Source organism: Fusarium sambucinum, chromosome III (assembly GCF_050947815.1).
Source record: "Fusarium sambucinum isolate potato_lamoka chromosome III, whole genome shotgun sequence".
Classification (NCBI taxonomy): domain Eukaryota; kingdom Fungi; phylum Ascomycota; class Sordariomycetes; order Hypocreales; family Nectriaceae; genus Fusarium; species Fusarium sambucinum.
Genome location: NC_139292.1, coordinates 5460604 through 5476892, shown reverse-complemented (window position 1 = coordinate 5476892; position 16289 = coordinate 5460604). Strand labels below are relative to the sequence as shown.

General features: G+C 50.1%; 5 protein-coding genes across 5 annotated transcripts; 2 read left to right on the top strand and 3 right to left on the bottom strand.

Annotated features, from left to right (window-relative positions):
- Window positions 1-1295: 1295 nt before the first annotated feature.
- Window positions 1296-2564, bottom strand: FSST1_012013 (RPAP1-like protein; the record flags this gene model as incomplete). The annotated part of the gene is made up of 1 exon (XM_083235199.1): window positions 1296-2564. One exon carries the CDS (start codon window positions 2562-2564, stop codon window positions 1296-1298), a length of 1269 nt encoding a protein of 422 aa, XP_083081709.1.
- A 3078-nt stretch (window positions 2565-5642) lies between these two features.
- On the top strand, window positions 5643-7697 carry FSST1_012012 (uncharacterized protein; the record flags this gene model as incomplete). The annotated part of the gene is made up of 1 exon (XM_083235198.1): window positions 5643-7697. The coding sequence occupies one exon, from the start codon at window positions 5643-5645 to the stop codon at window positions 7695-7697; it is 2055 nt and encodes a 684-aa protein (XP_083081708.1).
- Window positions 7698-8645: 948 nt separating this feature from the next.
- FSST1_012011 (VHS domain-containing protein) lies at window positions 8646-10744 on the bottom strand (the record flags this gene model as incomplete). Its single annotated transcript, XM_083235197.1, has 4 exons — window positions 8646-8852; window positions 8906-9390; window positions 9446-10139; window positions 10193-10744. 4 exons carry the CDS (start codon window positions 10742-10744, stop codon window positions 8646-8648), a joined length of 1938 nt encoding a protein of 645 aa, XP_083081707.1.
- An 833-nt stretch (window positions 10745-11577) lies between these two features.
- Window positions 11578-12756, top strand: FSST1_012010 (ribosome biogenesis protein TSR3; the record flags this gene model as incomplete). Its single annotated transcript, XM_083235196.1, has 1 exon — window positions 11578-12756. One exon carries the CDS (start codon window positions 11578-11580, stop codon window positions 12754-12756), a length of 1179 nt encoding a protein of 392 aa, XP_083081706.1.
- A 283-nt stretch (window positions 12757-13039) lies between these two features.
- FSST1_012009 (translation initiation factor 2) lies at window positions 13040-16285 on the bottom strand (the record flags this gene model as incomplete). Its single annotated transcript, XM_083235195.1, has 3 exons — window positions 13040-13191; window positions 13265-16208; window positions 16262-16285. 3 exons carry the CDS (start codon window positions 16283-16285, stop codon window positions 13040-13042), a joined length of 3120 nt encoding a protein of 1039 aa, XP_083081705.1.
- Between the last annotated feature and the right edge of the window lie 4 nt (window positions 16286-16289).

Here is a 16289-nt window from a genome sequence, read left to right as displayed (position 1 = left end):
GCGATGGATGCAGATTGCCGAAGAGGTTGTTTATAGTCGTCGGAGAGGCAACAAACTACCTAGAAGTGGCGGGGAATGTCGATATCGATTGCGATGCAAGAGGGAGGTGGAGCGAAGTCTGAGCCTATAAAAAGGTGAAGTAGACGTACGTGAAAGACAAGAACTTATTCGATGACCGGAGGGAAGATGAAAAGAAGTCGGCAAGTCACCCAGAGATGGGGGGAGGGAGGAATTGGCGCGGCAGGGCCGTGATGTTTTGGGCTGAGAGGGAAACAAGAAGAGAGAAGAAAGAAGTTGGCTTGGCCACCAGCAAAAGATGTTTTTTTTGTTCGTTTTTTCCCGTCCAGGGTTGGCTCCAGCTGCTCCCTTTTTTCGCCTGCCTGGGCACAAGCCACCTTCTGGGTAGGTACCTACAGTACCTACAGTACACACCGCACCCATTCACCCTTGACTCAGTGTCTGCATTGCACTGTCTCACTCCACTGAATGAATGCATTCAAGCCATTACATTGGAGTTTGACCGTCATGCCACAGGGCACTCGGCCCCAGGTTTCTCCTCAATGGGTGTTTACAGCCAATCGATATTGCCGTGTCCACAGCGGGTGGATCTTGTTCTTGAGGTTTCAGGCTCTTTCAGCGAGGATCCCGACGACAAGACTCCCATCCATACATAACTCCTTTCTCCAGATTTCCATGTTACTTTCAAGCCACGCACAAGAGCCGCATGTATCCTTGATTTGAGCACTTCAACAGAGAGAAATCACAACTAAGCATCGATATTCTATCATATTCCATCACGCCAGAACCTCTCGTTCACCGCCTGTCTACTAATCTTGCTGGATCTCGGCTTGAACATGATGTCAGTTCATCACATTGACAGGATATTCATAGCCGAAGAATCAAGGCTGTGCTGTGCTATTATCCAAAACATGGAACTTGGCAGTGACTTGATTTCGTTATACTTGTAAGCCCACAATGATATATTAACATGTAAGAAACAGTTTTTTATGCCAAGCAGATGTGGCAATTCACTAACAGAACAGCTCAGCTACTCATCACTACGTGGCACCAGTAAAGTCTTCCACCAGAACAACAGAAACTTACAGCTCCTGAACCACAAACTGGCGCGGCTTCGCTCGAATGTTGAGATTTATGCTGATTCATGAATTGAGTGAGCCTTATCCTACGCAAATATGTATCTATCTTGTAGTCGGTCATCCGTTTCCAGTGTACGCGGTCGCGTGCCCTTATTATATCCAAATACCTTCCTATTGTGATCATGTAAAGTTGATCCTTTACCTGCCCTTGAACTTCTCTCTCCAACCACCCTTCTCAAACAACCAGAGAGCCTCAGTGGCATAAGCACGACTGCCTCGGTGACCGCCTTCTGTCATGGCAGCTTCTGTCAAGCTGTCCAATACCCGTCCCTTCTTAACAGCACCCCACACTCCCATGGCGATATGATCATCTTCACCTTTACCCCATTCACCAAGCCCAAGGCGATATAGAACCCTTCCCAATGTTTGAAAAGCCATACATCTTTGCGCAGGCACAGCGCTCCTCGCGAGATGAGCTAGTTCCGCAACTGTATACCCTGCAGCCTCTGGGGCATCACCATGATGGTGTAAGCCCTTTGACGAAGGGATAGATCGACTGACTCTAGGAGACAAAAATCGGCCCTTGAAATCGAAGCGCAAGGCGTTTACCGCGATCTCGGGGTGAGGATAGTATGAAGAGTCTTTGTCAGCTGGACTATCCTCCGTCGGGATCGGTGCCATCCATGCGAGCTTGCTTGGGTCGGCTGGGAGATTAGGAAAGTATTTTTTGTGAAGTGTAGCGAGGAAGTCCGGGTCGGAAGGGTCGAGGTCAGGTAAAGTTGGCGGAACAGGGAAGTGAACCGACTTGGGTTGGTCGGTGATAGGGAATATATCTGGCGGTATTTGAGGCGGGGCTTTATCCTCATCGTAGTCGTCTGCAATCTTCTTGGCAGAAGTTGTTTGTGGTGTTGAAGAGTCATTCTCTGGTACTGACTCTACTGATGGCTTGGGAGGTTGAGTGGGAGCTGCTTGGCTGTTCTTTGATGCCTCGCTCTTGTCTGCATCCTCAACTTTGATTGTAGGCGGAGGCTCGGGCGTTTCCTCTTTCTCGAGCTTCGGCGGATCAAATGGCGAAGGGCCATTTTGCTCGTCAATATTGGCTCGTGATAGTAATCTCTGGACGAGCGCAGGATTTAGACCATTCATAATTTCTTGCTGAGCCTGGGCGATTTCGGCAGGACTCATGCTGTCAAGCTTCTGTTGGTTCTCCCGATCGATGCGCTGCTTCTCAACAGTTTCTAAATCCGCATTGGACAGAGAGCCCTGGAGTTTTGTGGCCTCAGATTTAGACTCATGCGGTGCGTCAGCTGCCTGTCCGGCGCGCCTCTGCTTGAAAGCGGATGTTTTCCATCGTCGTTTGTGCTGCGGGAAACCGGTGGAGGATATCTGGACGTCGTCAAACTGTACAGGCTTCTTCTTTGATGTATCGTGCTCGACGATGTCGTTGATCAAGAGTGTCGGGTCCATATTGTGCGGTTGTGTTGAAGGTTGGGAAGGCTTTGACCTCACAAAGCTTTTGCTTCTGACGTCTTTTTTTGGTCGGTGGAGGTAACCGCGGAGAAATCTTAGTGGGGCAGTTGTGCAACCCCATATTTTGTTCATGACGGATTGAGCCGTTCTATCACGTGGCAGAACAAAAAAGAAGGAAGAAACTTTGATGAGGAAATCAGTGATTTTTCAACTCGATTGTAGTGAACTCAGAAGAGAATAAAGTAATAGTAGGAAGCTGAACGGTAGCGAGCTTTGAGGTTTGGGAAATGCTACAATCGTGACAAAACCGGTTGGTGGTTGACTGCATTGATCGCCGGATGAAAGTGAACTTAGCAACTCTCCTGATTCATGCCAAGATTATGTTAATGCGGGTTGCAATTACAAGTTATCTCGTTCCCTAGAAATAGCACCACGAAATAAGAGTTAAACTTCCAAGTCTCCTTTGTAAAAGTGCAAAGATGGATTAATTATGGGCAACTAATATTACTTGTTTTAATTATTAGCACTAAAACATGAGGTTCATCCCTCTACCAATTAAGGTAAAGCTGACCATTTAGATTTCAGAGGCCATGTCGCACCGCCACAGATTTGAACCAGGATGTTGGTGCATTAGCGTCGATCGATGCTCGTTCCTTCTTGGATTCCAGAACTTGTGCTACAGAACCTTGCACACATTGCAAATTGTGGCTTCACTGTTAAGATAACGTCGAATGTCACGCATACAACGATAAAAATATAGTAGTTATCCGAAGAAAAATTCTCGGAGTCTATTTCGCGTACTGGTGTTCATTGTTTATTTATAATTTTCGGCAGTTATCATTGCTGCGCACAGGTACTCCTTCACCAGTGTTGAGACAGTTGGCACCTATGAGCGAGAAAGTTGGTAAAGCTGGAACGTTGGCCAATGTGCAAAAGTTAAGCAAAATGCTTATGCTTTGCAGAGAGTTACGCATACGAGATGAGCCCATATTCTGGCATAACAGAATAGATACGTACTTTTGAAAAAGTGCCGATGATGTCGGGTGTTGTCAACCCTGTCAATCTCAGATCAGTTCATACCTACCTAACCAATACGACGTACCTGGCCTGGTGATAGAAATAACGCGCGGGAAGAAAAGATGGATCGTCTAGACCTCGCGACTATTTAGTATTGTCTGTATCATTACCTCAAAATATGCCGACTATATACATTCAAAGAACCTCGGTAGACATCTAGGAGATAAAAGATAGATTTAATGCTAGCCACATTGTACTAAACCCGAGGAAAAAACAAACTTGTGGCTGATGCGGCCCTGACTGCAGCCGCGTCCAATCCCTGTCGATGTACCGCGTCTAAGCTTGGTTCAACGTTTCTGGTTCCGGGACGAAGTGGCCCACACTTCAAGGGGGACCTGTCACTAGAACGGGTGGGTTCTTCAAGTTAATTGCTGACGACAAAGGAAGTTTGGGACAGAAAGGTCACAAGGACAGAATACAAATGTGCTATGTGACAAAAACAAAAACACCCATTTGAAAAAGTAAACGACATGTTGTGAAACTGTGTCCAATTGTAGCATGGAAAAGATACATGTCACAAGCGAGAAAGTTATTCCTGGCGTTTCCCCACGCTAAAGATTGACTGACCCCCGACCTCCGACCCCCCCCTGCACGGCGGATGTTACACATGGAATCTGAGTCGGTATTAATAAGGTACCTACTTGCCTTCAGGTAAAGTATCCGTGCGTCTGCCGGTCCAGTCCAAGGTTGGTTTATGTCCTTTCTATCCGTATCACTGTACTGTAATCTGCACTATGCATGTCTTTTTTGACTCTCTCGTTGCTGCGTTTTAGGCTCTCTCTACCTGGGCTCTCCAAATTGACTCTTGACTCTCGGGTTAATTACTTGGTAGACCCCCTATCCTTAGTTGATCCTCTGGTGTTGTTGGACATTTTGAGTCCCAGAGTCGATGAATTAGCCACGCCCCTCGGTGGTTTAATACAATTTCCCTTTTCCTTTTGCCCTTTCCCTTGTCTGACCTTCCTATGGTTTGGTTTGGTTCCATTCCCTTTTGCCAGATGATGCTTTTCTGGTCTGGCCCGTCCGTCCCCCTCCTCTCGTTTCTTCCTCGTACCGTATCGTACCTCGTGCCTTGCCTTGCCTTGCCTTTACTTGTTGTTGTCCGAGTCGTAACATGCAATCGTAAAGAAGTTGTTGGCTTTGCCCCGTTTTTCTCCTTCCTGGCTTGGAAAATAAGAAATATTATCGTCGCCCCGAAAAAAAAAAACGTAGCCATCCCCATTTCATTTCTTCTCCCTTTTCCTCTTCTTCTCCCCCCCTTCTCTCACCAAACCTCCACCTCCCACCTATTTTTCTCAACAACGACAGTCGATTTTATCGTCAGAATCGCCCAATTTCATCAAACCAAGACTATTTGCGCATCCTAATTATCTTCGAATTGTCGTCATTTTCTGCTACTCAAACGTCAGCATTTTCTGACGCTTTCGAATCGATCCGCACCCCATCGTCGGCTTGTTTATTTGCTTGAGAAGTTGTCTTGACAGTCAAGGTCGTTGCTTGGCCCAGATCTTGAGGCTATTCAGAGATTCGAGCTTCTCCACCGCCCGCCCGCACCTGCACTCCGCATTCTGGCCACTCACAGCTCGTTTCACCTCGTCACCCTCTGACGCTTCTCTCCCGCCTGCAACCATTCCATTTACTGACGAGACCCGCACGCCACACATTCGACACCTTCTATTCGCTGTACCTGTACCCATCTCTGTGGTGCGTTTCGCGCCGTTAGCGTGTACCACTACACCACTACAGTACCTATCGCCGACCGCTATTCGCTGCCTTTTCGATTTTGGCTGCATTCAATCATAGCCTTGTCAACGCGACAAAGCCTTATCTGATCTTTTGTTCTTATTTTCCTCTTGTGTCGAGGCCGTAAATAATTTATTATTTCTTGCTTTGGTTGTCTTGAATGAAACACGGTCTACATTAATCTTTCCGACCAACGTATAGTACACGCCATACAGTTACTTCTTAGGGCTGTTCGCTGCCTCGTCATCTCTCGGCATGACTGCACCAGTCGGCGACACGTCTATGTCGCGATACGATTCATCAGCCGGTGAACTCTCGTCGCCTCCCTCTGGATCGCTTTCTGACCCCGGCTCACCATCACGGAACGGTTCGAGTAGTCGCCCACCACAGGACTATGATGAAATCGTAGTCGTTTCTAGCGACGGTAAATATGAACACATCGGCCACCAAAACCATGGTGACCGACCTCGACCTCCTCTGCCGCCGCAATCAGGCACGGGACCTCCTAGACGTTATGCACTAGTCGATAACCAATGGGTGCAATTAACTGCCGCAGGTGTCCCTAGAAAGAAGCCGGGGCGTAAACCCGGGACCATTGTGAAACCACGAACTTCAGACGGCGCCGATATAGCCAAGGCAACACGAAAGCCTCGAAAGCCCCGTGATCCCAATGCACCGCCTATGCCACGAAAGAGAAAGATTGCTACTGGTGATGGCGAAGAGGATGTTCCCTCAGACTCCAAGTCCCTTGCCACGGCTGGGGTTACCATGGGAGGGCAGTCACATATCGCCGACGCCTCTAGTCTTTCAGCGTCTTCACCTGCTCAGCATCACCTTCAAACGCCATCATCGTCTCACAAACCAGAGCAGCGTTATTCACCTAAGATGGCGAAGCGAGAGCACTTTGGCTCTATGCAAAGCCTTCTAAACTCGGACCCTCCCGCTGAACGGCCTTCCTCGCAACCGCAGTCCCAATCCAACAGTTCTACATCAATTCCTGTGCGGACAAGCGGCCAAAGTTACGATCCTATCCGTGGTAACTACGATCCAGTGCGCGAGACAATGGTCTCCCATAACTCTTATAACTCAGCTTCTGGGTCACCACGGGCTCCTTCCCAGATGCTTAACCGCTCGCCGACTATCGCAAGTCTTCTTGGTGGAACTGAATCACGCAGCTCGTATCAGCCACCGTCGAACCAACCTCGCTTTCAGGCACCTGAGCCCTCCCAACCTCCATCACCATCTAAAGAGCCCCAGGCAGCGTCGACACCGACACCAGCTCCTTCCGCACGACCGCCTATGCAAGAACCTAAGAAGGATCCTGCCCCTCCGCCACTCCCAGTTCAACGCCCTGTCATCAGGGAATCTAACTTTACGACAATCTCTAATGGTCCTGTCAAGAAATCATCGCCCAAGCAGAAACCCCATACTGGAGTTTCAACGCCCAAGACCGACAATCTGGATGACATGCAGGAAGGTGAAGGTCGTTCGATCCTCGATTTTGGTCGAGCCAAGCCGGGCGAAGAAGCCCAAGCCCCTACCATTATCCTCAGTGTACCTATCCAGCCCGGAGAAACGAACAGATATGTCAATTTCATGCGCATGGCCGAAGATCGATATGGATGGGACGCTCTTCACCCTCGTTTGGCTGCCAATCGGGATCGCAAGGCTCGAATCGCCGCGGCAGCTGCCTCCCTGGAAAAGGCGGAGTCTGGCCGCGAATCCGGCGACGAAATGTCCGTTGACCTCTCCGATGGCGAGGGTAGTAACCCCGACAACGGTGTAACCAGCGGCGCTGATGCGCAGGCCAAGCCCAAGAAGAAGCGCAACTTCAAAGAGGACCAATACGATGTTGATGATGATTTTGTGGACGATTCAGAGCTTCTATGGGAAGCACAAGCGGCAGCAAGCCGTGATGGATTCTTTGTTTACTCAGGCCCCTTGGTGCCTGAGGTTGAAAAGCCAACTGCTGGGTACGTATCGTCATGTTTTGCCCTTTCCGATTTCATTCTAACAAGTACCAGTCAAGAGGGACCCCCCAAACGCGGACGCGGTGGAAGAGGCAGCCGAGGAGGTGGCAGAGGTGCATCAACTCGGGGTGGAGCTGGCACCGGTCGTGGAGGTGGCCCAGGATCTCGTGGCGGCTCTGTCACCAGGAAGCCTCGCATTACTAAACAGGAGAAGGCGCAGCGTGAGCGCGAGAAGGCGGAACGTGAGACCATGGCACAAATGGCCAAGACACCCACCCATAGTGGTTATTCACTGAACCCTACCACACCATCATTTGCCGTCAGTGAATTGGGCGCCTAGGTGGCGATCAAGTCAATACTCGCCGAACACTCCGAGCTTCCTTACCAACGTCAATATTGAGAAAGACACCCTCAAACAGAAACGATAATGTTTCAGCACAAGACGTGCTTTTAATCGAGGTTCCGGATCACTCACACCCTTTCTGCAATTGGAACTGCCACAAGACCTTTCACTGTTTTCATTGGACTTGTATTCTTTGTCTTTGTTTTTATTTCTTGATGTTTGTTTTGCGGAGCATAGCTGGCCTGGTATGGCGTCCTTTTCGACGATTCCAAATTTGTGGGAGTATTGGAGTGCAAGAACTTTGTTTTTGGGATCTCGGGCGTTTCCATGGTTGCACATTGAACCGGTGTCGGGTCATGATTAAAGAGACCAAGGATGACAGCCATCTGGCCTCGAACGACGACGGGTTTTGAGGCAGAACAGAAGGCGCCAGGGCCGTTTCGGTGGCTTCCGCGCCCAAGGAACTGTTTTGCTGAAACTAGATGTTAGAGTAGGAGTTATCGAATGTAAAAATGATGAACAGTCTGATGACTTGGTAAAACGACCTTCTAGTTAATCAAGATGTCTGGCCATGTGTACTTTGCGTGAGTATGACTCGTAGCTGCTTGGACGAGGCACTGTCTTCGACTTTAGCACTCAGCTGCATCAGGAATATATTTTCTACTCTTGGATGGTTGAGCTCTATCTTGTCTATCTCCGCCTCAAGGTCACTTGAAAGCCTGCTGTTCACAAAAAGCAAAATATCAAAGGCAAATTGCTCACTTGACAAATAAGAAAAAATCTGCTGTACCCGCTTTTGCTCTTATCTCTGTCCTCTTTATCCCCTAACTCATAGAGAAGCTACTTCATCTTCCTTTATGGCTACCTATCCCACTCTTTCACCTTCGTCCAGCATGTATGCCAAATATCTTTAACCCCTAAGTAGAAAGAAAAACAACAACGTTCTTATGCGAGGCTGAATTCAGCCACCTCGCCCATCTCGTTCACAGCTTGCTCGCTCATCTTGTAAGAGGCGCGCCACCTCAGTTTGGCGCTTGTAACCTTTTGAGTACGGTTACCGGCGTGCCAAATCTGCACTTCTTGGGTAATGCCACGGCTCTGCTGGGGAGCGAGGTCACGGCCGGTCTGGGGCTTGAGCTGGAGTTCGTAGCCCTTAGGCAGAGGTCAGTGTCTAGTATGAATAGTTGTAGGATGGATATGCTTACCTTTGTAACAGCGAGCTGGAAGTGAAGCTCGCTAATAGGCTGTGGTACATTGTTGGAAAATGCAAAGATGATGTTGACGGCGTTCTCGTTACCAGGAGCTCTTCTGGCAATCATCTCAACCTTGACGTTTGTGTTGCTGACAGTAGCCTGGTGCTCCTTGGGCTTGCTAGGCTCAGCGGGCAGTGCTGAAGAAAAGCTCCATTCATCATCATCATTGGAAACTGCAACGGGCTGCTGTTGAGGCGGCGCAGGAGACGCACGCTGAGAGGTCAAGCTTCCAGCACCAAGCATGGCAAAGGGGTCAGAAGCAGGTTGCGATGGGGGAGCAGGCTGTTGTTGAAGAGGAGGTTGCGGGGTGGTTGATTGGGAGACTGGCTGTGAGAAAGAAGCGAATTGTGAAAAGGGGGGAGGAGTTGGAGTTGACACCCGACCTCTGGCAGAGTTGTCTTGGGTCATGGAAGATAGAAGGGCAGGGCCTGGGATGTCTGATATGAGTCAGTATGCTAACAAGTCATGATTCTTTCAGTTATCACAACTTACTTTGGTTGGCACCGAAGCCTAGAGCAATGCCGCCACCCTGACCGAAGCTGCCAGACTCTCCACCACCGATATCGAGACCAAGCAGATCATTCTCAAGACCTCCAGCGCTAGGAGCAGGAGCTGGAGCATTACCTGACTGGGCACCGTTGCTAGCATCGGCATCAAAGTCAATGAGCGATAGCTCATTCGCTGCGCTTGAAGATGCAGCCGCGGTCCCGGAGGAAGAAGGAGGGGGGGCACCAGCAGCAACCTTGGCAGCGCCCTCCATATCGCCCTTCTTCATCAACTTGTACCGTTCGGCTGTTCGATGTATGCTATCGTTTATCTCCAAGAGTTTGGCAACGGCCTCATGATCGTCGGATTCCTCCTCACACATCTTCTGAATTTTAGGCTGTGCGCTTTGCAAGGCAGAAGCCAATTCACTGAAAACATCACCATCTTCCATTTGGTCGCCTGCCTTGAAAGAGTCCAGTCGCTCCTCTAGTAATCGTGCCTTGGCTTGGATCTTGGCAACCTCCTCAGCAGCCTTTGCACGGTAGTCAGTCTTTGATCGTGTGTCGTAGCCAGCCATGATCTTCATGAGGCGGTTGGCTTCTTGGAGGTCCTCAGGGGTACCGCGACGAATGAGCTCTTGAAGCTTGGCTGATTGTGCCTCTCGTTCCTCTTCCTCCATTTCTTCAGCAGATTTGAGGTTCTGTTTGATGTCATCAGCATAGAAAACGCATAGATGTAAGTTGTTGGACTTACGTCGCTTGGATTTAGAACAGCAGCATCTTCCCTTCGCACCTCGGGAAAGACGTATCCCTTATAACTCAGCAACCGGTGCATATCCCTGATAAATCCTAGGTCCTCCTTGTAACGGCTCGTTTCACATATCGTCCCTCGCCATTCTTCAATCGCTTCGAGAATCTTTGCCTGGACTCGCGTAGGCCGCATCGGGGGACGCTCGGGGAATCTCCTGACAAGTTCATTGAGGAATTCTTTGGTACCGATCTGTAGATGAAAGGGATACCCGCAGTTCTTGACGCAAATATCGAGAAGCCCGATGGCGAGCAGGGCAACGTTGGGGTTACGATGATTAATGTAATTAACGATGGCAGTAGCGGCTTCCCGAGGAGCAGAGCCCTTCTTGGAGTTTATAAGATCGGAAATTTCGAGATTCAAAGCGAGATTGGGTTCGTAGTTCTCGGGACTGCAGGCAGCCTGGACGAAGCGCTGGAGCTGGGAAGGGGTTCGGCCGGACGATGGCAAATCGCCCCAGCGGTCGCGAGCCGCGGCGCGAGCAGAAGCGGCCTCCATTGCGAAGGAGGAACGGGATCAACGAGGATGCAGATGAAGATGAAGCTATTTGGAGGTGTTTTGGCGCGCGCGAGTTGGTAGTAGAAGTGTACAGTATGAGGAGGCAGTGCTACATGAACCGAGTAAGAGGGTGAGCTGGTCAACTGAACTGAACCGGCCAGGCCTGGCCTGGCGTTTGGCGGGGGAAGCAGGAGCTTGATAGTAGTGCCTGACCGAATACGGGTTCAAGGGACGAAAACAGCCTGGAGAGATAAAGAGGAAATATGACAATTTTCGACTATAAGACAGAATGGCCAGATTTTAGCAAAGAGGCCATCAGCTCGTTGTCTTATCCCGCCTTAGGCTGTCTCTTTGTTGATCAAGTCATGTACTTGCAAGCCAGGGGGACAACGTATACATGGAATCAGACACCTAACACCACGATGACCTAGAAGTTACCAGTAGTATGATGGTGAGCTAGGCTGTACTAAGGTAAAGTGTGGCACTGTGGCGCTACTGCGTGTTCGATCAGCCACGTGATGGGCTCAATTGCGCTTCACCCCTGTTCCATTACAGCGGCTGTCATAGTGCACTTGCCGCTGCTGAAGCCTTCAAGTCGGGCCCTGGGCAACCTGGTTGCAGCCGGGCTGAAATGCGAAATGCCCCTCACCAAACTGCCCGGTCGAAAAAGAACTGAATAAGTTTACCCCACCATCATCCTCATTGTCATCATCCATCACTTTTTGGAGGCAAAATTTAACCTTGACCTGTTGCACAATCGATTATAATTGCACAAACTGTTCTTGAACAGTACGATCCTACAGCTATTAAAAAATTACTGCTAACCATACAAAATGGTTCGCCATAAAAAAGACTTTACCTCCAAGGGCAGAAAGGGAGGCCCTACCCCACGTCGAGGACCCCGGCGTGATGAGGAAGATGGCTCTGAATCGTCGCGCCCAGCTTTCAAGGCTGCGTGTTGGGATCTAGGCCATTGCGACCCCAAGCGCTGTTCAGGAAAGAAGCTCATGAAGCTTGGAATGATGCGCGATCTCCACCTTGGCCAACGCCATAATGGAGTCATCATAACGCCCAATGGAAAACGCACCGTTTCCCCTGCCGATCGCGAACTCATGGATCAGTACGGCGCTGCTGTTGTGGAATGCTCTTGGGCAAGAACGCAAGAAGTCCAATGGAACAAGGTCGGCGGGAAGTGCGAGCGATTGCTGCCCTATCTTGTTGCGGCAAACACAGTCAACTATGGCAAGCCCTGGCGGTTGAACTGTGTTGAGGCGTTGGCTGCCGCATTTTATATCTGTGGCCACCCAGACTGGGCCGAGCAGATTCTTGCGCCATTCTCCTACGGTCCATCCTTTCTCGAAATCAACTCCACCTTGCTCAAGCGATATGCGGCGTGTGCCGACGAGGCCGAGATGAAAAAGACGGAAGAAGAGTGGATGGAGCAGTTAGAGAGGGAATATGCCGAGAGTCGAGAGGAAGGGAACGACGATATGTGGACTAGCGGAAACACAAATCGAAGACGCATGGAGCCCTCCGATGATGACTCAGATGATGACGAGGACGACAGCGAGGAGGAAGAGGGAAGTGTGGATGGTATTTATCTTGGCAAGAAACCGCCCAAGGTTGATCCAGAAGAGGAGGAAGAGGACAAGGACCGCTATGCAATATCCGATGATTCGGACGACGAAGACGCAATGGCCGAAATCCGTCGCAAAGTCCTTGCCTCAAAGACGTTCAGCAACCCCAACGAACAAGAAGACAAGAAACCTGCCACAATCCCTAACCCACATCAGCAGCAGCAGCAATTCAAACCCAACACCAGCGTTCAACCTGATTCAGACAACGAGAGGAGCGGAAGTGACGACGATGACGATGAGTTTGACAACATCATCGAGGCTACGCCCGTGACGGACCGTATCGGCCTGGCCAAGTTGGAAAAGGAGCGTTCCCAAGCTACTAGAACAACTAGAACGTTTTCTTCGAACGCGGTTGGAGCACCTTACAAAAGCTGATCAGTATATTGGCTATGTAAATATTGTAAAAAAGAATTAAACATGTGACAATCGGAATGCCCCATATGGCGGACGAAGGTCCTTGAAATTGCAACTTTTCGTTGATGAAGCGTATATCACTAGTGATGTGGTATATTTCATATACATCTAGGTATCTAAACCCTGTATTCTTCTCTCATCAGACCATATCCTCATATCAGGCAACTATTCATACAAGACTCCCAGAAGAGAGCCAACCCCTTTTTGTTTCCTACTTATTCGTACATATTTTACAACCATATTGTTACAGTGATCGCCTCTCCTTAATCTCCTCATATGTCTGGACTTGATCGTCGATCTCAAACTCCTCAAAGCCTTCAAGACCGATACCGCACTCGGTACCCTTGCCCATCTCCATGACATCTTTTTTGACATGCTTGAGCGTGTCGATTTTACCTGCAGATTGAATTAGTAAATGAAAGAACAATGGATATTGGTGGAGCGAATGGGAGAATATGGGTTGACTTACCATCGAAAATAACTTCTCCACGACGGATGACCTTGACTGTAGACGTCCGCTTAATAGCACCATTACGAATTTTACAGCCAGCAATGTTCTTTGACAAACGTTTCCGAATGTTGATAGAAAACAGTTGCAGGACATCTGCCTCACCGAGCACTTTGTGCGTAATATTATAAGGTAGTAGATCCGAGAGAGCGCTCTTGACGTCGTCAACAACGTGGTAGATAACGCTATGGTCGATGATGCGGACGCCAGCTTCGTCCGCACGCTGGCGGATATGCGGGAGGATAGGGATGTTGAAGTTAACAATGATGCTCTTGGAGGCAGCAGCGTGGTCGACGTCGTACTCCGAAATAGCACCAACGCCAGACCGTAGGAGTTTCGATTGGACTTCATTGTTGCCGAGTTCCTGAACAGCGCCACACACAGCCTCCACTGAACCAGCGACATCAGCCTTGACGATGAAGTTCTGAAACGTGATGCCAGGTTCAGCCTTGGCAGGCTCCCCTTCGACACCCTCCTCTTCTGCTGCTGCTTCAGCTTCCTCTGCAGCAGCCTTTTCACGTTCGCGTTGTTCTTGTTCGGCGAGTTGCCTAGAACTTTCCTGTCGCTCGGTCATTTCCTCGCGATACTCAACTGCTGTCTTGGCTTTGCCCTCGTCAGGTGCTTGGAGGACCATTTCACCGGCATCGGGGAGCTCACGCCAGCCAAGAACCTGAACAGGAGTTCCGGGTGGCGCCTCTCGGATATCGACACCAGCTTCATTCCGTAGACCTCGTATCCTGGCCCATGACTTGCCAGCAACAATGACATCACCAATGCGCAGGGTTCCTCGCTTGATGAGCACTGTAGCAGTCTTGCCAGTGTGCTTGATACTCGATTCAAGGACCCAGCCCTCGGCCATGCCATCTACCTCAGCACGAACATCAAGAATCTCAGATAACGTAACGATACTCTCCTCAAGATCTTCCATGCCCTTGCCAGTCTTTCCACTGACAGGAACAACTTGCACTTCACCACCATAGTCTTCGATTTCAACGCCGTGGCGAGCAAGATCAGCCTTGACTTGATCGACTCGAGCATCTTCCTTATCAATCTTGTTGATCGCAACGATGATAGGAACCTTGGCAGCCGTGGCGTGTTTCAGTGCCTCAAGGGTCTGTGGCATAACACTGTCATCCGCGGCAACAACCAGCACCACGATATCTGTGACGTTGGCACCTCGTTGACGCATAGACAAGAACGCAGCGTGACCAGGCGTGTCAAGGAAAGTAATTTGGCTACCCGACGACATTTGAACAATAAAGGCGCCGATATGCTGTGTGATGCCACCATGCTCCTGAGCAGCAATCGAAGACTTTCGTAGCCAATCTAGAAGGGTAGTCTTTCCATGATCGACGTGGCCCATAATTGTCACAACAGGAGGCCTGCTGGGTAATAAAGATGGATCTTCTGGTGCTGGTCGAGGTCGGAGATCGCGCTCAGAGCCTGTGTCCACCGTAGGGTCGAAGCCATACTCTTGAGCAACGAGAGCAGCCGTATCGCCAGTCATTATGGTCTCCTCCGTGATTTCCTCGAAGCCCATAGACTCCAAATCGTGTAAGAAGTCTGCGATACGAATTCGAAGAGCACTAGCCAGATTGGAAACACCGATGTACTCTGGGAGGAAGATAGGCACTGGTGCGGCTTCGGCGGCAGCTTCCAGGTGCTTCTTGGCATCCTTTTCGGCCTTCTTGCGCTGTCTGCTTTCCCACCGTCTAATCGCATCCTCATCCATATCCTCGTCTTCGTAGTTGTTCTGGCGTACATTTTTTGGACGCTTGCTCTTCTTGTCTCGTTTGTTGCGCTCTTCCTCCTCCTCTATCTCGAAGCGAGACTTACGCCTTGGTTGATCTTCCAATGGCTGCTGGCCCTCCGCGGACCATGAGCCATCGCTTTGAAGGACAGATTGGTATTGTTCAGTGACGTCGGGGGCAGGTCTGTTGCGAATGTTTGTGACCCGAGTTTCAAGTTCATCCCAGAAACCACCCTCTTGGCCTTCTGCTTTCTCCCCGACTGATCTCCTCGAGCGCTTCAGTTGACCCCAGACAGCTTCGCTGTCACCCCGGCTCGTCGATGGAGGAGGATTTTGGGCTTGTGCTTCTGATTGCTTTTCTGCGGGCTTCGCTTCGGCTTGGCTCTGTATCAGAGGTACATGCGTGTCTATCTTTCGAGAGCTAAAGGCTCCCCAGGTAGGGGTGGCTGGCTTGGGGGTTTCGTTGGTGGACCAGGTTCTGGGTGTCGCTACTGGCGCTGGTGCTCGGTCTGTCTTGAAGGCTTCGGCGAGGATGGAACTCGATAACGGGCTGGACGGAGGCTTCACCACTTGGCTCTGCTGTGGTTGCGGCGTCTGCTTCTGCTTGATATTATTGTTGTTCCTGTCGTTAACTCGACCCGATTGCTGGTTTCCTTTTGCCCTCTGGTTTTTTTCTAAGCCTCTTCCATTGCATTGGCCCTGATTTTGAGATACGTTCTGAGCAGCTGGCGATGTCTTGGCGTTGTCCTTCGCTTGTGCCTGGGCAGGCTTCGGAGGCGGTTTCTTGAGAGGCAGCCCCATCTTCTGACGAGCTTCGAGCTCGTGAGGAAGCAGTTCGACAGACTTTTTTGTAGTTTCTGTCACCGGCTTGTTCGCAAACGCTCCAAATGACCCCAATCCAGCTCCAAACCCTCCAGGGAAACCCCCGCCAGGGAAACCACCCGGCTTGTCATCATCATTAGCTCCTCGGAGCGCAGAAGTCGTCGAAAGTGAGCGCACGCCAGATGTTTGCGCCAAATGGCAAGACGATAGCCCGGTGGCTCTGTGGGATGTTATTGAAGCTGTGATGCTGGAAACATGGCGATCTCTAAGCTGCGAGTCTCTCGGCGAAAGTTTGTGGCGGCAGAAGGCGCATACGTAGGAATTGCCGCGCTCCTATAATTTTGTAAGCTAATTGAGAGTAACAGAAGAAGTTATGCGATACTAACCTGAAAAATACGAGCTCTCAACATTGCC